Genomic DNA, 24,649 nt, shown 5'->3' with positions numbered 1-24,649 from the left:
AGAAGGAAGAGGATTCTCTGTTAGAGGAAGTACTGTAGTATGCACGTAATCGTGGTAATATGTTTGATTTCAAATAACTCCGCTTTTGTGTTTTTGAATAAATTTTTAACCTGATGAAAAATAATAAAATTGATATAGTCTTAATACTTTAATATAAATGTTGACGCGGCTTTCCCCGGAAGACCAAGAACGTATTGACAAAGAGTAATCTCGTGTGTAACACTTTAAAAATTATATAGTATGGTTATTTAATCTATGCTTATAGACATAGATAGGATATAATATAGGACTTATATAGGATATATAGCAGGACATATATACGACTTCTCTTCTGTTCAGTATAATAGCATCTTTTAAAATACAAAATCTGCTTTAGTTATTGGTCTAATATTTACTTTTTGGCAAACCAGCAGTATGTAGCGTAGTTCACACATGAAAATAAGACATCGATGTCTAACTCATAAAATGTATAAACATTAAATTTCTATAATTTTTTATGTTTTACAAAACATTTTTTTCAACCCTTGCACCAAAACAGCACCATAACCATGAGTAAGCAAAGGTGACTCAGTCGACAACCTAATGTTTTCGTTCCGCCCGGTTTATGCAAGGGGCGTTTTCGTTTTGAATATTATATTTCTTGGCAGGTATTTAACTCTTGAATAATTTCAGCGATACAAGACTACCTATATACAAGCATGTTCTATGGTTTACAACAAAATAACAAAGAGCAACTCGTAACCGAAGCCCAGTGCCTGATTTAGGGTACTTGCAGCCGTAGGCCAAACTACTTTGAGTGCCCCCCACTGTGGTGGAAATTCCTTGCGATAGTGGAAGTAGGTAATCATTGACACCCGTGATCATGGATGAAATCGTGGACATCTCTCCGAAACCGACATACATGATGGTCACCTGTGATCGTGGCAAACTGGGGGTAAAAACAATTATCTAAAAAATGTTTTTCTCAATCCTCTGCGGACCCCTTTTGCTTGCGGCCCTAGGCCACGGTCTAATCGGCCTAGTAGTATAGATAAAAATGATAAAACTATTAGACTTCTCATCCCATTGTAAATTTTGAAGCACGTTTTTCGTGTCTAGTTCATGTACCGGTACGTGACACAAAGGCGCTAGTGTCGATGAAACTTTGTTTCCATTATTTAGGGTTAATTCCTTGATTTGTGCTTTACTGTTTGGTTATATAACTAGGGGACAAGTTATTGTTTATGATTAGATCGTATTATTTGGTTAAACGAGGTTTTAAATGGCTGTAATAACGGGAAACAAATTTTAACAAAACACGACCTCTACATAAACCGTACAGAACTAACAATAAAATTGTCTTCAGCTGTTCCATAAGGATGAGAAATAGTCCCTTAGTAGATTTCCCATCCTTATGGAACAGCTGAAGCCAATTTTTTGTTAGTTCTGTCCGGTTTTCTGTAGATGTCGTGTTTTGTTTACAATTTGTCTCTTGTTATTTCAGTAGTTTAAAACCTCGTTTAACCAAATAAAACTATTTAAATCATAAACAATAACTCGTCCACTTAGCTATACAACCAAACACTGAGGCACAAATAATGAGAAACTAACCCTAAAATAATACAAACAAAACACGACATCTACAGAAAACCGGACAGAACTAACAATAAAATTGGCTTCAGCTATTTCATAAGGATGGGAAATATATGTTTTATCTATGCTAGTTAGTAGTAATTAGTAAATCCGGCACTGCCGAAGCCACGATATAGTAGCATCATACGAAACCTAACCCTGAAAATCAATAACTAATTGTAATTTTTGTATAGTAAGGATAAAATAGAATGGTTGTGGTTTTTTGTTTTCATTGTAGGGATCTGTGAGTTGGTAATTAGTAGGATTATTTTGTTCGTCATACCAAAGATCAGAGAAAAACATAAACATGGCGGACGAACTTGAAAGTGAGTATTACGTTATATTTATAAATTGTTATTAATATTACGTTAGTGTCAATTGTAATCAATTTTTAGGGCTAAATTATTTGAAAAATAATTTTTATACACGTTGATTTTCATGGCATCGTCATGAGGTGATAGGATTTTCAGGCAGAGAGTTGCGTTAGGTATGGAAAATCAAAATTTTGTCCACGAAATCAGGGCGGGATGTATGAAATTCAAAATAAAAACTCTTATCAATTTATTTGCCTATCGTGAAAGGTTCTTAGTTGAAATCATCCATACAAAATTATGTTTATTTGCTCAATAATAAATTTTAGACTGGGTTTGAGAAATAATAATTACTATGTTCATATTTTTGCTTATACTAAGTCCTAACCTAATTTGTTATGAATTTGGATAAGTTGGCTGTTAAAAACCGTACCAACCTCAATTAATAGCCTTCATATAGGCTATTGCCTTAAATCTGATAAAATTAGGTTGCTTTTACCCAAAGAATGTTATAAAACGGTCGCCTAGGCCTTAAGCTAACATTTAGCTTGTTCATTATTGTCAGACCACTGAGCTTGTTGTCCTATGAACCCTTTGACCGAAGAGCAGTTCATCACTGCTATGACACTTGGTAAGCACTACACCTTGTTGCCGCGATGACATCTCACCTCCACCCTTAACTTAAGAGCTAAACTTATCCCTGCTATGCCGTAAGGCTTTTTAAAAACTTGCCGGATAAGGTGTTGGAGATGAACATCACCTCTTTCAAAGCGGCAATTAGAAACAGCTTAGTAAATAAGTTAGGCCAATGTAGGCCTAAGTTACTCCCTGGAGGAGCTGAGTGAAGTGCCCCTTAAAGTTAGGCCTACTTAGAACGCCTTCCCCTAAAATATGTTAGGCCTACTTGTTTTATTTAAGTTACCGCCACAGCCTGGTTAAGTTTTCGATGTATAATAGGCTAGTAGTGTTATATTTTAAATGTATTTAAGTTATTAACTTAACACATTCTATATGACATTGTCGGTCATCGACATAGCATGGATACAAGTAGGCTATCAAGTTAGATTTTGAATTTGGTTATACTCCTAAATGCAATAATTCTCAAATATTATAACAAAGAACACACTTGCATACAACTTTTGTTAGGCTAGTAGGCTACTGCTGAAGAAATCAAGTCCTACACCCTAAGCTAGAGGCCTAACTTAACTTGCCCTATCGTTTCTGAGATTTTTTACCTGAGGTGACCATGTCCAATATCAGAGACAAAACATCAAGAGCTCTAAAATCTTAGGGGCGTATCCCCAGTGCGGCGCAGCCCTCAGCGTCGAACAAACCCGATTGCCGCGTGTGATTGGCTTTCCAATTTTGGTCTGACGAATAGCAAATAACGTGCGAGGATATCCTGCTTTACAACGAGAGTCGACGTAGTTCGCTAAACACCCACAGATAGCGGCACTGCTTGGAACGTAGCCGGTCCCATTGGAATTGCCAAATGGAGGGAAAAAGACGGGACAAAAAGTAGATTTTTGAGATTGCCAGACGGGGATTTTACGGGGAAATTTTCTACCAACCTACACCACAACAAAATACAATACTATTGAGCAGTGCTGTGCGAGGTTTCAAGTTTCTATCTCTAATCCAGGCTTAAAAATAAATCATTTCGTACTTCATTGCAGCTTGGGAGCGATCACACCCACCAGGATGGCATTAGGGTTCCATATGGGAGCGATCGCTCCCATGCCGCCGCGAACGTGTTAATTAATGCACTAAGATAACTTATAGAGCTGCATACCTTTTTGCTATATAACTGGAAGTAATCAATCTATTTTCCTATGATGTAGGTTAACCTTAAGGTAGGCTAATTTATTCTCTGATATTCTACGAAAGAAAGAAATAAGTATGGTATTTAACTTAGGTATTTTTGGTAGGCCTAGGCCTACACTTATCTTTTCTATGTTAAAACACAACATTGTTGTATCTTATCATTTTAATAATTAATTACTTATTCAGTAGACTTAAAAACTGTCTAGGCCTGCTTACTTATTGACTTAAGGTTTGTCTTCTACAGTCTATATAGGCTATTTAGGCTAGATATAGTAGATTAAGCTTAGTACCGTAGGTATTTTAGTAGTCTATTGACTGTTGATCGTATTTACAGATGAGTCTGCTCAGGCATTGCTGGCATTTAAGAATGGAGGTATAAAATTTGATCCCGGACCAGAGATTAAGATGGAGTCAGAAGATGTGTTGGGTCCTCTCGGCCTTCTCAGGGTCGGCACTGAACTGCCACCACGCTCGCCTCAGCCGGGGCTCATCCTGAATAGGAGAGGAATGGTGAGTAAACGAACAGGTTATAATTTTTGTTTAATTAAAATACATTAAAAAGCCATTAAAATATAGGCTATATTATTTTGTAAGTTAATGTTTGTTAACTTACTATGTGAAGTTAGGATAATATAGCATTATTGCTATTATTTATGGCCCAATAAACGGTGAAAGGCATATGTGTGTTTATCATACAATCTTCTGGTTTTTTCCTCTTCCACGCCTGTGGAATTTGTAAATACCCCCGCCGCAGCAAACCTGCAGACTAAGCGAATTTCCATTAGCCTGATAGGATTTACACTAAAATGTCTCCTTAAAAATATCATATTTATTCCCTATTTAAATAGAATTAGTTAAACGAGTACTTAGGTTTGCTGCAACAGGGAGGGTAAAAAGGTCGTTTTTTATGTTAATAGGTTAGTAAGAAATTAATGTATTTTCCAAATTCGATCAAAATATGTTAATAAACAAGCAAACTACAACAGTTGACTTTTTCTCCATATAGGGATTTTAAATTTACAGTTTTTTGGAATTTTCTCCGTAACCATTAGGCGCACAATAACGCTTCAATATACTTAATTATTTGTTTTTTTATGCTCTACAAAATGGTGTGAAAAGAAATTGTAAAATTTTGTGTTTTTATGGTCAAAAATGGGAAAAACCTATTTTTACCCCATAAAACCCCCCATAAACCCCCGTTCCCATAGTCCGATCATGCTGGTTCGCGAACTCGTTCGAATAAATGTAGGTTTACACGTTTGTACTAAATTTCATCAAAATCGGATGATTTTTGCTCGAGTTATCGTGCTAACGGACACATATATATATATATATATATATAAATATATATATATAAATATATATATATAAATATATATATATAAATATATATATAAATATATATATATGAATTTGAACGGATGGTGTTTTTGGCCTCTAGGGACCTCAAAACGAAAAAATAAATCGATACCGGGTCCAGGTCTTACCATGAGTACTACGGTAATAGCTTATTCCCTATATGGGAAATTCGCTAAAACGTCTACTCAAACTATTTTAGGCCATCTAGTGCATTCAATATGTTTTGTGGGTGTGTTGGAAATCGAACCCGTCCCTATAGCACTTGTTCTCCATTTAACCCATGGTCTTTATCCGAAAATGCTTGATAATCGTACCCGGTTTGCTGCGGCACTCACAATTTCATTTGGGGCGTATTGCCTCCAATTGTTTGCCAGAAAATGTTTTGTATGACTTGCAAAGCAGTGTTTTAATATTTACCTACCTTGGAACTGTTGTTCATAGTTCAACCTTCTAAGATCAAATATTGTTTCAACTAAGGAATTGTAACAACCATGGAGAATAGCCTATCTATTACTGTATCCTAGAATTTCATTATTTGCTTAAGGGGTGTGTGGCATCCATTTTATGCTGTAATCAGTGGCGTCTGTTGTCATACAGTTTCCAGTGTGGGAACACTCACCATAGTCTAAAGGCGGTTTCACACTGGCGTCCGCGGATGATAATTTCGTCCGCGGACGGATGAAATGATTCGGATGGATGCTACGCGCCCCCTTCACATTGCGAGCTACGTTTCAAACGTCCACTCATTCGCGCATGCGCATAGGGAAGATGACCATTCCTACTACAATCATAGATTTAACATACTTCCTCTTACAACTCAGTGGAGGTGTGCAAAATGTCTGAGCCTTCTGTCCCATGGTGTCAACCCGGATTTTCTGTTATGTGGCTTGGCTTGATTCAAGTAGTGATGATAGTGACGACGAGGTTGTACTTTTGTACTCATTATCAAAAAGGAGAAAGTGGGTTCATCCGATTAACAGTAAGCGGCAACGATTTGGTGAATCATTGTAATAATGCAAATAATTATAGTAAATACAAATCATTGTATTAATGATTTACTGTACAGTAATTCGTATAACTATACATGGTTATTGGTTAGGACTATCTCTTTGGAGTGTAGTCGCAATTTCCAACCAAGCTTTATCTTTCTCTTGTTGATCCCTATAAATTTCTATAGTTGTATCCCAGATGGGTAGGCACGGACAGCCTCAATTAATTCAGCCATAACAAACAACAAGGGAGGACACAAAACAACAACTACATGAACACTATGACTGTAAACACAAACTACTAAACACTGTGATGCGAGTGACACATGCCTCGCTGAGAGCTACACGTGGTTTGGTGCTCTGTCTGCGCATGCGCGAGGGCGTGATCGTCCGTGGACGTTTTAGAAAAATCGCTCCCAGAGCGATTCCACCAAATCGTCCACGGACGAATTTCTGCATCCGCGGGTGGACGCTACGTTTCAATGGGCGGTGTGAACGGTCCCATCTGATAACATGGGCAGCGATTTATTTTCGCATCCGTCCGCGTACGAAGAAATCGTCCGCGGATGCCAGTGTGAAACCACCTTAAGAAATGCCTAACATACCATACCTGACCAAGTTTAACAGTTGGGATCTTGGAAAAAACTGAGTGTTCCCCACCCTAGTACAGGTCGGCCAAAGTTTCTGTGCGCGCGACCAGATCTGGTTGAGTCTTGGCGAGGGGGTTGGCGGGGGTACTTTTGTGAAAACATTTGTGTCTTGCTACTCACTCACCACTACCCCCAGCACTGCCAATAGCCGGTGCCCGAATGTTTTAGTTCGGCTAGTAGCGACTCGTCCACGCGCACAGAAGTTTTGGCCGAGCTGTACACCACGGGCTGTAAAGCTACGGTACCTAAATACCTAATACCGGACGGTCAGGGTTAGGTTATGAATTAATCTTTAATAAGGCTTATTTGTTGTTATTAAAATGATTGCTAATATATCCTGATTTAATTTTCAGCGTTTGGAGTCATTAATAATAATAGGGTAATATAGGTATAGGCCTATTACCAGAAATTGTTTTTTTTTTCAACCAATACCAAATATTTTTGCCTAATACCAGATTTGAATTCCCTAATACCGAATTTGTGCCGCCTAATACTGACGGCAATCCCGCCAGTGCTCAAGAAGCCTAAAAACGTGTTGAAGCAATTTTCATACTCATTTAATAATTCTTAAATTTTGGAATTTTAGAAAATTTATCATTTTAGTTGTAATAATTCTGGATTTTATAGCCATTTATTATTAATAACTAGTAGAAGACGCATGCTGCCCCGCAGCGTTGAATTAAATTTAATATAGGCCTACTAGAAATAATCAAATTTATGATTTTTGATTGAGTAATACAGTATCTGAACTTAACTGATTCAAACAAATAATAGCTCAAATTAAAGCCTATAATTTACTTATTATTTTCAGTCTAAAACATATAAAAAAACATAATCAATACTGGAGCTATTAATTTTAATCATAGAAAACCTTTATAAAAATAATATTATACAGGGTGATTGGTGCTCAGTGTGACAAAATATTTTTGGTGTAAGTACAAAGTAAATGCAATGTGATGATGCATATAATATATTCCAAGTCTAAAAATTAGCTTCCCAAAGAATTATTTTATGTTTTTCAAAAATAACTATGCTTTCCAACCATATTCTACACCATTGAGCTTTATGTCTGCTTATGTACGCTTTAGTGGTTTGAAGACTACAAAGCATGGTGTCTTTAACATTTAAAACATAGAAAGTCGGCATGTATTAAGCAAAAGTTGTATTTTCGTTTCAGCTTGAACAGTAAAACAGTAAAAAAGTTCCCTGTTTTCTGGAATTCAAACCACTAAAACAAACAAAAAAATATCTAAACCTCAAAAGTGTAGCATATGGTTGGAAAGCTTATAAAATGGCGCAGTTTTTTACATATTCCGACACTTCCTTGTATACAGGTTATGAAAAATGCAATTGACCATTGTTTTTTTTTAATTTTTATCAAACATCTTAACTTTGTCTTTGAATCTATTTACAATGGAGTTTTTACAACGGATCCTCCTTCATTTTCTATTATTCTTATTCAAAATTTAATGTAGAACACGAAAATGGCATTATCTACTCAAATCCATATACAGGTAATTGAGAAATCGCTGTATTAAGTTTAAAAGCGTGGTTATTTTTGAAAAACATAAAATAATTTTTTGGGAAGCTAATTTTTAGACTTGGAACATTTTATTTTATATGCATCATCACACTTCATTTACTTTGTACTTACACCAAAAAATTTTTGTCACTCTGAGTACCAATCACCCTGTATTGGTTGTTCGCCTTGCGTTTGCTTAAAACTTGTCCGATTTGAATAACTAATAGCTTGAATGAAAGCCAGTATTTCACTGAAGGTCCTTAGACTAAAATGTATCGTTTTTAATAATGAATACATCCACTGAACAATGATGCAAATGACATTCTCTACTGCTGCAGGGGGCATTTTGTTTTTAAAAATACATAGGTTGGCAGCACTTACATGTTGATGAATGTGCGGGAAACTGGCAGTGTTAGTATCAGCGCGCCCAGAACATTTTGTTATGAAAATTTGTACTTTTATCAAATAACATTGTTGGGCAGAGTTATTAAATTTTTAAAAAGAGCTGGAATCCAGCCTATATGCTGTGTTTAGATTAAGGTTTAAATTCATTTTGACATTAGGCTAATTTCAGTGCTTTCTACTCTGTTTAGCCTCAAAGAGTAAGGAAGAAAAACCGTTTGTTTTTTGATGATGATGTAGTAAACATCACGACTCCAAAAACTAAACGGAGCACTGGAAAATCACCTGCGAAAAAACCTCCATCCGCTGGTAAAGTGATTCGGACTATAAAAAGTGAAGAGTCTCCTATTAAGCAAGACAGGTAAAACTTGAGTATAGTATTTTTGCTTTACCTTTAAAATGGTCTGAGTAGGCCTACTTAAGTGGTTGTAGTTTGTAGTGCTCGTTTTATAATCTGAAGGCCGCTGGTTCTATTGAAAAGGAGATTGATTATTTGTCATTTGGCTATCAATTAATAATGTGCTATATAACAAAAGGTCGAAAGTAGATATAGTAACAAGACCAGGGTTTGTGTTTAATAAGGCATTAATAAGGCATTTATTCCGTCATTCAGCACATTACAAATTAACAATAGACATCGTCACATTTTATTTACAAGACTTCTACGGATAATAATAAAACCCTGTAGTTAAAATGAATTTGCACAACAGACTCATACTTAAGTTTACTCTGATTATTTAGACAATGAACATTGAAATTTTACGTTCTGTTCCATTGACAATGTCAATCAGGGTGTCTAGTAGTCGGGAAAATCGGGAAAGTCGGGAATTAGTATTGAATTTCAAAATGGTCTTGAAAAGTCGGGATTTAGTCTTAAATTTGATTTCAAAGTCGGGAATTTTCATGATTTTGCCGCGATTGTCGTCTTGCGTTTACGTAACCGTGAAAGCCAATGATGATGATGTCTACACGGCCTCGGGAAATGTTCACGATTTTGCCGCGATAGTGGACGACGACGATGACGTTTCCGAAACCGCGGGAGACGACGATGACGTTTCCAAAACCGCGGGAGACGACGATGACCTTTCCGTGACCGCTATGGACGACGATAAAATTACCGTGACCGCGGGAGACGACGATAACGTTTCCGTGACCACGAGAGACGACGATGACGTTTCTGTGACAGCGGGAGACGACGATGACGTTTCCGTGGCCGCGGGAGACGACGATGACGTTCCCGTGACCGCAGTAGATGACGATGGCGTTTCCGTGACCGCGGGAGATGACGTTGATGTTTACACGGGCAGGGGAAATGTTCTCATGATTTTTCCACGATCGCGGAGGACGACAATAACGTTTCCGTGACCGCAGTAGATGACGGTGTTGTTTAAATAGCCGCGGGAAATGTTCATGATTTTGCCACGATCCCGGACGACGACGATGACGTTTCCGTGACCTTGGGAGATGACGATGACTTTTCCGTGACCGTGGGAGACGACGATGATGTCTACACGGCCGCGGGAAATGACGATGACGTTTCCGTAACTGCGGGAGACGACGATGATGTCTACACGGCCGCGGGAAATGTTCATGATTTTGCCGTGATCGCGGACGACGACGATAACGTTTCCGTGACCGCGGGTGATGACGGTGATGTCTAAACAGCCGCAGGAAATGTTCATGATTTTGGCGCGATCCCGGACGACGACGATGACGTTTCTGTAACCGCTGCAGTCAATGATGATGTCTAAACGTACGGTACGCGGAAGATTTTATGATAAAAAAAAACCAAATTTGCTAGTTAGAATTTTTCATTGCTGCATTATTTCTTTACTTGAAAACTCCACATTATCATAATACTACTTTATGAAAAAGGCAGGGGTTGGTGTAGTATTATTTAGAAAATTTGGTTAAGCTATAAAAATTGGTATCGGTATCAAGAATCGAAAATCGATACATTTTTTTATCAACGCCCACTAATTGTTGAAAAAACTAGTCTTGAAAAATATGGAATTAGTCTTGAAAAGTCTGGAATTAGTCTTGAATTTTACAATGGAAATAAACTAGACACCCTGGTCAATGCATGTAATGTCCATGATAATAAATGATTTGCTATGATTTGATTTGAATATTTCTGTGTGTAAGTTAGTACTGTATTTTTGATGCCTCTTCGAGTAAACTATTCTATCTTTTTACAGTCCTGATCGAAGACTTGGACAGAAAATCGGAATGAGATTGAGAAACCTTTTGAAGCTACCCAAAGCCCACAAGTGGGTTTGTTACGAGTGGTTTTACAGCAACATAGACAAGTAAGTAATTGTTGTAAATATTCATAATACTTAATGTTTTATGTTTGCTAAATCGTTTCTTTTGTCAACACGTAAACCTTAGTTGGAGTGATGAGAAATATTTTTCACAGTTACTATAAAGAATAAAATGTTTTGTCCGTATTAATGTATTATATACACTTTCTGTTTGCACAGAGCACTTTTTGGAGGTGATAACGATTTCATGGTTTGCCTGAAGGAAAACTTCCCACAGTTGAAAACTCGCTGTTTGAGCCGTGTGGAATGGTGCAAGCTGCGAAGAATTATGGGAAAACCTCGGAGATGTTCTCAGGTTTGTAATAGATAATGGACTTTTTGTTTGCCTTGTTTTTTAAATAACAATTGCTAAGTTATTCAAAGCAAACATGTTTACATTAGAATTACATTTTTATTTTGTAAACCTACTTTTTTTACATTTTGTTCCATCATCATCTCATAACCACTTCTTCTCATAAAGTGACACTGATGTAGCAGCATAATTTGTTGTGATCACAAATTGCTAAATTTTTGTTCATATTGATTTTACATGGAAAGACGTGCTTGTTATTTTGATGTAGGTTCAGACCTTGGTGGACTAAACTAAAAATACTTTTTACCAGATCCTTTCATGATTTAAGTTATATTAACAAATACTCACAAACTAAAAACAACTCACAGCACAAAGGTAATCAAATCAATTGAAATGCTTATAGGCCTACCTACAGTAGGCTACAGTCCCACAAACTGGATGTAATATGATTCTGAAATGCATCTATAAAAAACACTAGCCTAGTTATTAGGCCTACTACAGTCTAACCAAAATTGTTGCCTACTTTGGAGGTCTAATCTAATTTAGAATAAGTTAAATGTTTAAATAAATTTCATGACTATCACCATTGACTATGTCACCCTAGATTATTTTTTCTAACTAGGCCTAAGCATGTAATGTTTCTTACCTCAGATTCGACATATTGATTAAATCCTCAGCAAGCTGGGAGACATTTTGTTTTGAAAAATTAGTAGACACCAAGTAATAAGTTAGTGAGTTTAATGTCCATTCAATGTAAAATTCAAAACAATCTTTTGTACATAGGCATTTTTCACTGAAGAAAGAAGAGAATTAGAAAATAAGAGGACAAAAATCCGCTTAGTGCAGCAACGTAAGATTGGGGACATTTCTCATTGTAAAGATCTGCCTAATGAGATCCCACTACAACTAGTCATTGGTTCTAAGGTTAGTTGGCCAAACTTTTTTCTCAATGGATAGCCTAGCTTATATATAATTTTTAGGGATGGACGGGTCCCGAAATTTCGGGAATTATTCGGGAAAAAAATATTCCCGATTATCGGGACGGGATTACATTTGATTCGGGAATTTTTCGGGACGGGATTTGGTCCGATTGTCGGCGATTTTGCCGCTTCGCGAGTGCCGATAACGCCGCTATTGCGAGCGATAGGTCCGCGAACGCAGGAGACGATTTCGACGATCATTCAATCGTCATTTCGACGATTGCGCCGTGACCGCGGAGTCATAACGACGATCGCGCCGTGACAGCGGGGTCATGCCGACGATTGCACCGTGACCGCGAGTCATACCGACGATCGCGCCGTGACCGCGGAGCTATGCCGACGATCGCGCCGTGACAGCGGAGTCATGCCGACGATCGCGCCGTGACCGCGGAGTTATGCCGACGATCGCACCGTGACGGCGGAGTCATGCCGACGATCGCACCGTTACCGCGGAGTCATGCCGACATTCGCGCCGTGACCGCGGAGTCATGCCGACGATCGCACCGTGACCGCGGAGTCATGCCGACGATCGCGCCGTGACCGCGGAGTCCTGCCGACGATCGCGCCGTGACCGAGGAGTCATGCCGACGATCGCGCCGTGACCGCGGAGTCATGCCGACGATTGCACCGTGACCGCGAGTCATACCGACGATCGCGCCGTGACCGCGAGTCACAAGTTTCTATAGGTACCTGTATATTGTTACCTTTTTTTTGGTTTTTATAAATCAGTACCAAAAACGGTAAAAATTGATTTTGTATGTCTTTTTTGGTACCTGTATATTGTTACCTATTTTTTGGTTTTTATAGATCAGTACCAAAAACGTTAAAAATTGATTTTGTATGTCTTTTTTGGTAACTGCTATACTCAAGACTTTTCTTTTTATACACAGAAAAAATCCCGTCCCGTCCCGTCCCGAAAATCGGGAAGGAAATAAAAATCCCGTCCCGTCCCGTCCCGAACTAAAAATTCAATCCCGTCCATCCCTAATAATTTTTTACATTTAAAAAATGTAAACACTACTCACCACATAAAACACCACACTACTCTATTTTGAATAAGCAGAGAGATTGGATAGCTTGTATAATAAAAAAAACTGTAATTTGTAATAATTATTATGCCTAAATTAGGTTAATCAATTTTCTCCGTTGTTAAACATCAATTTAAAACACTTGGGGAAGGAAAGTATAATTATTGACCACTGGGGAGGTTTGACCCACATTTGAATTTCCCTCCATACAGTTGGCTAGGGACAGCCAATCACATTCATAGGTTGTATTTGGAGGGAAACTAACCTGTAAGGGAAAATGGAAGCAATAGCTCACCTTGTTTTCAAGTTGTATTTGTAATATTCATGCTGTAATTTCTGCAATTTTGTTGTATTTGTCTACATTGTGTAAAAAATACCACGAGAAGCATTGGAAATAGCATTTGGTTTGTTGTTTGTTTGAAGCCAATATATTTCTCAACAGTAAGTTATATAAATAAGTTACATAACCTAAAAAAATTAGAATCTCAGGAAATTTTAAATAAGTGCACTTAAGGAGTTGTGGTCCATTTGGCATTGGGCATGGTTGGTCCAGGGCCATACAGTATTTCGGAATAGGCGGAATAGGGTGGCAAATTTTAGGGGCAGCAAAATTTGGGAGGATAAATAATCAAAAAGGAGGTTTTTTATCTTAACCCTAGGATTTGATGTGTGCGCTTGGTGCCCAACATTTTTTTTACAAACGCTTACCATGCAATGAAAATGATCCAGACGCGTAATAATTTTGATACCGTTGGAAAGAAGAGATTATGAACTTTTATTTTCATATATAAAGCACTAACATATATGTAGCACTAACATCTTGAAAAAATCTACAAGTCGTAATTTTGGCCTAAACAGGAAGTGGTTGGTACCATTAAACGAACTTGAGTTGTTCTTTATTTTCGTATAGAGAACTTTGTCATACGACGTAAGGAAGTCTGAAAAATATTTTACGCCACACTACATTATTTTGACGAACTTTCCACGCAAGGATTTAGTCCAGAAAACAGCTGTTTGCCGCCAGCTTATTCAAATGGGGTTTCATTGCGTACTACTGTTCTGCAATGAGTTTTACCGGACACCAATCAGCTGATTATACTTGTATTTGCGTGGCAATGAGTGGTTATAAACAAAAGCATAACCTCTCTTGGAGGTTATGACTAGTAATTTTTACTCCTTTAGTTGGTGGAAATATATAAGGATTTGTACGGATTAAGTAGTATGGCGTAAATTATCGTACGTAACTCGTCCAAAATATGTGTACCGGACTCGTATGGTAATCCCGTACTCGACTTCGTCTCGCACGGGAACGACCACACTCGTCCGGTAAACACTTATTTTCAGGACTAGTAACGTAATATACTATTGTTAAAATCAGCTGTTTTGTCAGTGGGCCATTTTGCCCAAACAGCCATCCAAACGGCGGTTTCTAAATCACAAATAAATATGTTGTTAATTGACATAGAGTGATGAGAGTCATACCTATTTAAAGCTAAGAAAACGTTCTATCTCTATGTTTTAGTGCCTTTCGGTATTGAGATTTAGGTGACACATTAGTTTTAACTAGAAAAACAAGTTGTTTGTATTCTGCTCGCCGGAATCTAAATTAGGTTTTCAGTGCGGCTACATCTGGGCTAATTTTCATTAGAGGTTAGTGTTTTAGTGTAAAAGAAGTGTATTGTCAGGTGGTGTATGAGTTAGCTGTAGTGTTTATCCATATTAGGCTTGGTAAGTATTATTATTTATGTCAAAATTTGTGTTATTGAAATGGTGGTTGCTTAGATGTTATGCCTATTATCCAATAGTCAATGCTATTAGGCTAGGCCTAAATCTCCTAAATCCTAGCCTAGCCTACAATCGTATGTGTGTCTCACGCCAGAATAATGCTTCTGGAACCTTTATTTGTTTATATTTCTGTATATATATATATAGGTATTTATATATATATATATATAATATATATATACACAGTATATATTTTCTTGATCAGAAATATATTTCTTACAAATTCAAAATATTTATCATATATTATACTTAACACTACAAGAACATGAAAACGGAGCAGCAGTGTATGGTGTTGTAACCAAGGCAACATACAATGGTAAACCAAAGACAACTGATTACAACACAGCCTTCAGTAAATTAATAGATGATTTCAAGCTAAGGAAATACAAGAGACTTGTGTGTTCACCCATGGGGTGTGTCAGGGATAATATTAGTGTTCAAAATTTTGTGAAAAACTTAGTAAAATTGCATCGTATCACTGGGAAGCCAGTTACAGTAATAATACAGGATGAAGAATCAAGTAGAACTTTGCAAAATGGATTGAGCTACCAGGAATTTAAAAATAGTATACGAGAAGAGCTTTATAAATGGATAAATATAAACACTCAATCTGTTTCTTTCCCTGGTCCTTGTATAATGGCAACAACCTCTACTCTATCACATTCCCTGAACACTATTCACACCCATCATACAACTTCAACCAGCAATCTGGGCTCAATAGAGCCAACTCCAGTGGATGATAGGATGAAGCAGCCAGCGACAATGTCCAAGAATCCTACAACTCTGCAATCTCAAGAGACTGCTAATTGCCAATCACCCCTTGCTGCTGTTGGTTCTGGTCATGATGTCACAATTGGCTCAATGGTGGACTTCCCCCCTCTACAAGCACCCCCTGTTACACCAGATCCAGATCAGCTGCAGCGGCCTGCGCCTGTGTCAAGTGATGGGGGGCAGATTCTCTCTGGGGTTGTGAGTGATAGTGGCTCTGGTTTTTTATTGGAAACTCCAATACAAGTGATAGCAACATGATTTGTAATGGCGACTCCCGCTCCCACTTTAAACCCATCAGTAATAATAATCTCAACAAAAACGTACAAACAGAAAAAAATGTAATAAAAATATTCCATCAAAATATTCAGCACTTACCATCAAGGATCGAACCTTTATTAGTGACTATAAATGAATTAACTCCTCATATTGTAATCTTAACAGAACACGATATGAAGGAAAATGAAATTAACAGACTCAATATACAAGATTATGATGTAAACAATTTTTATTGTAGAAAAACATGTTTCAAGGGTGGCGTCGTTATGCTTTCCCTGAAGGGTTTAAAGTGGAAGCGGGTGGATGTTCCAAATTGGTTTTCTGGTAGTTTACTTCAAGATAAGCAATTCGAATTTTGTGCCTGTAGCTATATAATTGAGAATTAGACATAATTTCGAAATAAGAGAGCTATATAAAGACCCAGATATAACAGCTGAGGTAAAAAGCAGACGCATTAGGTGGGCGGGTCATGTCCTCAGAAGAGAACATGGCACAACCTTAAGCAGTGTATTAAGGAACGACCCAGAAGGCAGAAGGCCACCAGGCAGGCCTAAACTGAGATGGAAGGACCAGGTGCGACGGGACTTGAGGAAGCTGGGTAGAAATGAAGACCAGGCGCAGGACAGAGAAGGCTGGAGGCAATGTGTAGGCGAGGCCAAGTACCACTTGGGGTACCTATGGCCACTGCAGTAAGTAAGTAAGTAAGCTATATAATTGACGGATTTAAAATTTTGGCAATTGGAGTGTATAGGTCACCTAGCTCGGATTGTGAAATATTTTTAGATAGATTGAGCATGTTAATTTCCTACTTTTCCAAAAAGTTTGTTAATATAATTTTGGGAGGGGATATAAACATTGATGTTTTAAAAAATAACCCTAATCATAAATTACTAAAAAGAACACTAAAAGTTCATAAAATGAGGTATCTGGTCAATTTCCCAACCAGAGTTACTGAGGAATCTGAATCAGCAATTGATAACTTTATAATTAAAAATTGTCATGATTGCAAGGTAACTGTTGAGGGAATTGTAACTTGTCTATCAGATCATGATGGGCAATTGCTCCTTATAAAAAATAAAAACCTAAATAATACAAAAGAGGTTCAATCAACTATAAAACGTACAACTCGTAACTTCAATATTCAAAATTTGAATTTATTTAAAAACCTCTTGGAAACTGAGATTTGGGAGAGTGTTTACATGGCTCCTGTTGAAAGAAAATATGATGAATTTTATAGTACATTTAAGCACTTTTTTGACATTTCGTTTCCCAAAATTACTGTAACTGAAAAGAAACGCAAAAAAAATTGGATCTCAGAAGACCTGAAAAATGAAAAAAAAGAACTACTACAATTGGCCTTAAAACTTCGTAGGAACAAAAATCCTGCCTTGAAATACGAGTTAAAACAAAACAAACTGAAATATAGGGCAAAATTAGTCAGAGCTAAAACAAATTATTTTGAAAATAAAATAAAAAAATCAGCCAATATACAAAAAACAGTATGGCAGATTATAAATTCTGAAGTTGGGAAAGGAAATGGAACAAAAAATAAAAATATTACTTTGAAAGAGGGAAATTGTAGCTTAAGTGATCCTAGAACTATTGCCAACATGTTCAACAATTATTTTACTAATGTTGATCAGGATGTCAGTGGCAACCAATGTGAGAGCAAGATTGAAAATCAAAGTCTTATTGAAAATGAGCAATGTATTAAAAGAGGTTTTGATTTTAAATTTATTGATGCGGGGGAGGTGGAAAAAGTAATTAACTCTTTAAAAAACAAACATTCTGTTGGACACGATGATGTCCCTATTAAAGTTATAAAGCATGCCAAAAAATGCCTGAGCCATATTTTAAGTCATTTAATAAATTCATCTTTTGTATCAGGAATTTTTCCAAATCAATTAAAAAAATCTAAAATAATACCAATTTATAAGAAAGACGACCTAGAAACTGTGTCAAATTACCGTCCTATTTCTCTCCTATAAATTTATCAAAAATTTATGAAAAAATTGTTAACTGTCAGTTATTAAATTATTTAGAAGAATTTAAACTATTAAACAATACTCAGCATGGATTTAGGCCTGGAAAATCTGTAATTACAGCAGCAGTGTCATTCATAGAATCTATAATTGAATCGGTTGATAAAGGGGAGTTCACAATTGGAATTTTCATGGACCTAACTAAGGCATTTGATAGTGTCAACCACACCCAACTGATAGATAAATTACTCATTAGGGGTTACAAAAAAATCAATAAAATGGTTTCAGTCATACCTAAATAATCGTCAGTTTGTAGAAATCACACATAATCATGATAACAGAATTACAGCATTTTCTTCTGAAACTGAAAGGGTTAAATGTGGTGTACCCCAGGGGTCAATCCTTGGCCCCCTGTTGTTTTTATGTTCAAGAATCAAGAATCAAGAATCAAGAATTTCATATTATATAACATATTAAGAATTTCATGTTATATAAATGATGCTGGTGGTGCACTCTGATGTTTACCTCAGAACAATCTTTGTTTTTATGCAGACGATACAAATCTCAAAGTATCGGCTGAGTCAGTGCAACAAGTTGAAATTTTAAGTTTTGTTGAATTGGCAAACATTGGAAACTTTCTAGAGCAAAATAAATTGAAGCTTAATCCTAAAAAAACTAATTTTTTAACTTTTAAAACAAATCAAAATAAAAAGTTAATTAAACCAAATATTGTGTATAATGCAGAAGAAATTGAACATAAACACAGTACACAGTTTCTAGGTCTAACTGTGGACCAAAATTTAAACTGGGATGAACATGTTGATAAACTCCTTTCAAAATTATGTTCAGGACTATATTCACTCTCTAGAATGTCTTATTTTTGTAACCATAAAACATTAAAAAACATATATTATGCTAATGTCCATTCGCATTTATCCTATGGTTTGTGCCTTTATGGTTCAACTACAATAGCAAATTTGGATAGGATACTTAAACTTCAAAAAATAGCAATAAGAATAATTTTGAAATTAGAACACAATGAAACAACCAAAAACAAATTCAAAGAACTGAAAATTTTAACGGTATATGGCCAATATATTTACGACACAATTATTCTAGTAAAAAACTGCTTGAGCACCTCTGAGACAAATTATCACCCATACAACACTCGGCATAAAACATTCCTTATTTCAAGTAAACATAAATTAAAATTCTATGAAAAAAAAACCATCCTATATAGGATTAAAATTTTTTAAGCATCTTCCTAATGAAATCAGAAATGAACAAAGCAGGAAGAATTTCATGAGAAAGCTAAAACTATGTTTAGTAGAGAAAGCATTCTATTCCCTGGAAGAGTATTTTTCCACCTCCCCTCTTAGCGTTAGTACATAATTGATTCAGTTTTGATTATTTCCATTTCCTGATTCTTGGTTTTTTATTTAGATAATGATCCAAGATATGCAAATCTGTAAATTATTAATTTAAGATAGATTTAGTTGACACCATTCAATGTACAACACTGTACTTTATGAATAAAGCATATTTGATTTGATTGATATATGTATTAATTGAAATACAAATATAACAAATAATACATATTTTGTATGTATTGAAATATATACAAATATAAGTTGTTTTTAGGTGTTAACAGTGTGTTATTTTTAAAGTTTTAAAGTACTAAAATTAGATCTAACTTTGAATAACTAATTTTTGTTTTCGGAAAAACTAAAATTTGTTTTTCAAGTCATAAAAAAGTTATAACTTTGTACATTATGACATTATTCTGAATAAATGTATTGTTACCTTTAGTAATATAAGAACTTTTGTATATAATGTATACTTCTGATTATATTTTTATGTTTCAAATGTTCGGCGCAAATTTGTTGAATTTCCCCAATTTCCGTATTTTACCCTGTAATTCTGGTAAACAAATTATTTGAAACAAATCAATCCCATTTCCAGGTATGGAAATAAATTTCCTACATTTAATTTATCTTAGATTGTCTGTGAAACAATTTGTGTAAAAATGCTAGGCCTCTGCTTTTGAAAATTATTCCAAAAATTTGAATTTTTTTCACATTTTGCAAAAGAACTACCAACAGGGATTCCTGATATTTTTTATTCTAAATCTCCTTTCTTTTCTGAACAAAACAAGTATGAATATGACTAGGTTATCAACAGTATTTTAGGCAGTGGCGGATTTACCTACGGCGCCGCCCCTAGGCCCGTTCGGCCCCTAGACCTTAAATGATGTACAACTCAACATAGGCTGTCATTAAAGATTTTCTTCTGACCCCCGACGGGCCGTCCCCCAAAGGTGATATCCGACCACCATGTACACAGAAAAGTAGCTTACAATTTCCAGTAACGGTATACCAAATGTGGTTGTGATATCGTTTGTCGTTTAAAAGTTATAAAGTCGTCCTAAGACTTAACGGTCACCCTGTATTATAAGAACCCTTTTTAAATAACATAATGTATACTGTTGTTTTCCCGCTGCAAAACACGATTATGACTTCTGAATGAATCCAACAACGTTGCTTTCCATGTATCCAAGACAGGATCACGATTTGAATGAAAACTGTGAAACAAAAAAGTCTGTAAAAAGGGCTCAAAATGTTTATTATGATATTAATTTATTTTTTGGCTCAAATTTGTTTATGCAGCATGCTTTGCAGATTACTTTTGTACAAAACCAGCTGACAAGGCAGGGTAATCTTAGTGAGGTCGGGGAGCGCGCTGACGAGCGATGGTGTGGACGGGGCGGCTAACTTCAATGCCTAGAGGTGGCAGATGGTCAAATACGTCCCTGAGTTGGCCACATAGTCATGGTCGGAAATATGAATATTTAAAGGTTGACTTCGGTACCGGGTTCAAATCCCGCCAAATCACCAATGGATTTAATCTAAGTGGTAATGCCGCAACCACTAGGTTTAGCCTGAAGTATTCTGAAAAACCACGGCTTGTGCCTAGCGTCTTAAGGAAAAAAAACTGATAGTTATTTATATTTATTTTACATGGTCTAATATTTTACTGTTGTAACAGTGACATATTAAAAAAATCTTATTTAGCCACAGGACTCATTCCTGCCAATGTGTGAGAAGTAACAGAAAATAGATAAGGAGTTGACAAACTGTGTGACACTTGATCTGATGTCGTGACTGTGTATACTATTGCTGGACAAAGATCAGCTGATTGAGTGAAATATTTGTTGCAGGTAACTGCCAGGTTGCGTCGTCCACAAGACGGATTGTTTACAGGCAGTATTGACGCTGTGGACACTTCCAACAACACTTACAGAATCACCTTCGAGCGGCCAGGTCTCGGCACACATTCAGTCCCAGACTATGAAGTATTGGTGAGTAAATCAATCAATCAAATCCAAGAAAAAATCTTTTTCACTTTTTCCTCCTATACTTAAGCCTCGTTCACACGGGGCGAGTTTACACGCTACTCGCCGGCGTGTAAGAAGCCGGCGAGTGTGGTTGTATTCGTTCACACGGAGCTTGTCCACTAGCCAACTCGCCGGCGTGTAAGAAGCCGGCGAGTGCGCTTGTAGTCGTTTACACGATGCTTTTTCCACTCGCTCAGTAGCTGGCTTGAACCAAATCCTCCACCATCTTTGAATAACACGCGCACAAGCACACAATCAACTGTGTTCACACTGGGCTACTTTACACGCCTACTTGCTCAAAAGCTGGCGAGTTGGCGTGTAAAGTAGCGGCAGCGTCAACTTTTTCCAGAGCTTTTTTACAAGCAGCTTTTGAGCGAGTACGTCGTTCACACTGAGCTATTTTACTAGCTGCGTGTAAAAAAGCCGGAGTGTAGCTTGTAAACTCGCCCCGTGTGAACGGGGCTTTAGTAGCTATATGTTTCGAAATACATTTTCCTTCAAAATGTTTGAGTTTGAGTTTTGGATGAAATATTCGTTTTGGATCCCCCTAAACCCTATTAAAGTGGGTTTTGAAGTGATATATATTAAGTGTGGGGACACACAGACCTATAAATGTAGAAATGACGGACTACACTTGTGGTCAGATTTTGACAAAATTCAATGTGTGGGTACTAATCCATGGTATCTCCTGTTTGTTTTAAATTTAGTTGAAATTTTAATTGTTTACACAGTGAAAAATGTTTATTAATTGCATACTAAAACAGCTGTTCAGTAAATACATGACACGCACAAGAGTGTTTGTTTTCATAGTGAGTTCGTTTTCAGTTTCGATAACTGGATTGGAGCGATTGATTACATATTATCTTTGAGGTCACTCTTTTAAGTCAATGGAAATTATGACTGTTATTAGTTTTAAATTAACGCCTGTAATACTTTGCAATTGCTCGAATTTGAGCAACAGGTGCACTAGTTATAAAGGTTTTTGGAGTTAATGGCAGAAAGTATTTATCGTTTTGCTGCTACCGTTTATTTCAATATACAAACCTGTTTGCAGTCCCACGAACCTCCAGATACAATGCCCATGAGTAGTTTATCAGCTTTGTTCCGACCTCGGTTGTCGTCTGCGTCTACACCCTCGGTGCCGTCTCGTATCCCCCCATCCTTGCCATCTGCAGGTCCAGACCCCATGTTGTCTGCAGTCAGCAGCAAACCAAAGGCAGACACACCTATAGGCAGCGCTTTCCCACAGAACGCCTTAGAGATGATTGTAAGTACAGTATCTAGTTTAAAAAATTGAAATTCGTTGTGTAGCCCCTGATCTGTTTATTAATTAAACTATTATTTAAGTTACATACCTTTATCCTCACAGTTCATTAGTATGGTTCAACTCAAAAGTAATACGGTCTGCCTCCGTACCGTGATTGGTTAATAGTAGGCCTACTAATTACCTATAATGTTTTGTCGTACAATGTGCCGTCTTACATGTGTATTTATTTGAATGTTCTTGACGAGTTTGAAATAGATGTAACGTTCTTGATGGATCACTTGACAATGCCCATATATAGGCGAAACATATAGTGAGTTTGACCATCCTATTGAACTGGGGGTGTAAAGGTGTGGAGTCAATCTCCACAACACAACACTGTTTGAATGTCCCGCCAATCTCAACCCCTACCGCTGCTCGTGCATGCGCAGGGAGCAGGCGGGTAAGACGAGTGAGAAATCGCTCTGTCGTGCATCTGACTTCGGACATCATGGAAGGCTAAGTTCTTTTGGGAAATGGGGGGACGCCCCCTTAAGGTATTGTGTCGTAGTAGTAGAATTAAATAATATGTAATTTCAGATCATCACATCAAATCCAATATATCATTCATTGCATCATTAATTATCAGTCATTAATTCAGATTTTAGTTCACGTTGTGTCCAGTCAACTTATATATTAGTTATTTCATATGTTGAACCAAGTACATATTTCTGAGATATAAATGCATTAATTAATCAAACTATCATCAAAGCTGGCTCTTGGGGCCTGTTAATTGCGGTAAATTGTCTCCTCTGTTTTATATAATGTGTTCAGTTTACGTTTCCAACAAGAACGATTTGGTCTGGAATTTGATTCACATGACCAGGTCACCAAAATGTGGCACCTTTATGCCACAAAGGTATGTACCTTTATTGCAATCATTGTATTTTACATGAGATTTTTAGAGGTATTTAAAATTTAGTTTCTTAAATGATTTGCACAAATTTGTCTAACCTCTTTGATCGCTTGACAAAAAAACTTGAACAAAGTTTGGTTCAAAGAAACATTGGATATTATTGAAAACAATGTCGCAAATAATTCTACATTACCTAACCCTTTCAGACCCGGGAATCTTAAGGCGGTTTCACACTGGCGTCCGCGGACGATAATTTCGTCCGCGGACGGATGAAATGATTCGGATGGATGCTACGCGCCCCCTTCACATTGCGAGCTACGTTTCAAACGTCCACTCATTCGCGCATGCGCATATGGAGTTGGCCATTCCTACTACAATCATAGATTAAACATACTTCCTCTTACAACTCAGTGAAGGTGTGCAAAATGTCTGAGCCTTCTGTCCCATGGCGTCAACCCGGATTTTCTGTTCTGTGGCTTGATTCAAGTAGTGATGATAGTGACGACGAGGTTGTACTTTTGTACTCATTATCAAAAAGGAGAAAGTGGGTTCATCCAATTAACAGTAAGCGGCAGCGATTTGGTGAATCATTGTAATAATGCAAATAATCAAAGTAATACAAATCTAATAATGATTTACTGTACAGTAATTCGTATAATATACATGGTTATTGGTTAGGATACTTTATTCTCTTTGTAATCTCTGTGGAGTGTAGTCGCAATTTCCAACCAAATTTTATCTTTCTCTTGTTGATCTCTATAAATTTCTATAGTTGTATCCCAGATAACTGGGTAGGCACGGACAGCCTCAATTAATTCAGCCATAACAAACAACAAGGGAGGACACGAAACAACAACTAGATGAACACTATGACTGTAAACACAAACTACTAAACACTGTGATGCGAGTGACACATGCCTCGCTGAGAGCTACTGCTCTGTCTGCGCATGCGCGAGGGCGTGATCGTCCGCGGACGTTTTAGAAAAATTG

The 24,649-nt window shown here is 36.9% G+C and overlaps 1 protein-coding gene across 1 annotated transcript in view; it reads left to right on the top strand.

Annotated features, from left to right (window-relative positions):
- Nucleotides 1-1,912: 1,912 nt before the first annotated feature.
- Nucleotides 1,913-24,649, top strand: part of LOC128990435 (protein lin-9 homolog) — a 29,808-nt gene continuing 7,071 nt past the window's right edge. The window contains exons 1-8 of the mRNA XM_054412797.1: nt 1,913-1,937; nt 4,081-4,256; nt 8,860-9,029; nt 10,867-10,977; nt 11,152-11,287; nt 12,068-12,208; nt 21,324-21,464; nt 22,555-22,767. Coding sequence (XP_054268772.1) covers nt 1,919-1,937; nt 4,081-4,256; nt 8,860-9,029; nt 10,867-10,977; nt 11,152-11,287; nt 12,068-12,208; nt 21,324-21,464; nt 22,555-22,767 — 1,107 coding nt within the window. The 5' untranslated portion in view covers nt 1,913-1,918. The remainder of the gene's footprint in view (nt 1,938-4,080; nt 4,257-8,859; nt 9,030-10,866; nt 10,978-11,151; nt 11,288-12,067; nt 12,209-21,323; nt 21,465-22,554; nt 22,768-24,649) is intronic.

This window comes from Macrosteles quadrilineatus, unplaced genomic scaffold, assembly GCF_028750875.1.
Source record: "Macrosteles quadrilineatus isolate MER2022 unplaced genomic scaffold, UCM_ALF_1.0 Scaffold_3__2_contigs__length_128488019, whole genome shotgun sequence".
NCBI lineage: Eukaryota > Metazoa > Arthropoda > Insecta > Hemiptera > Cicadellidae > Macrosteles > Macrosteles quadrilineatus.
Note: the sequence above shows the minus strand (reverse complement) of the source record. Positions and strands in the feature narration are given on the sequence as shown.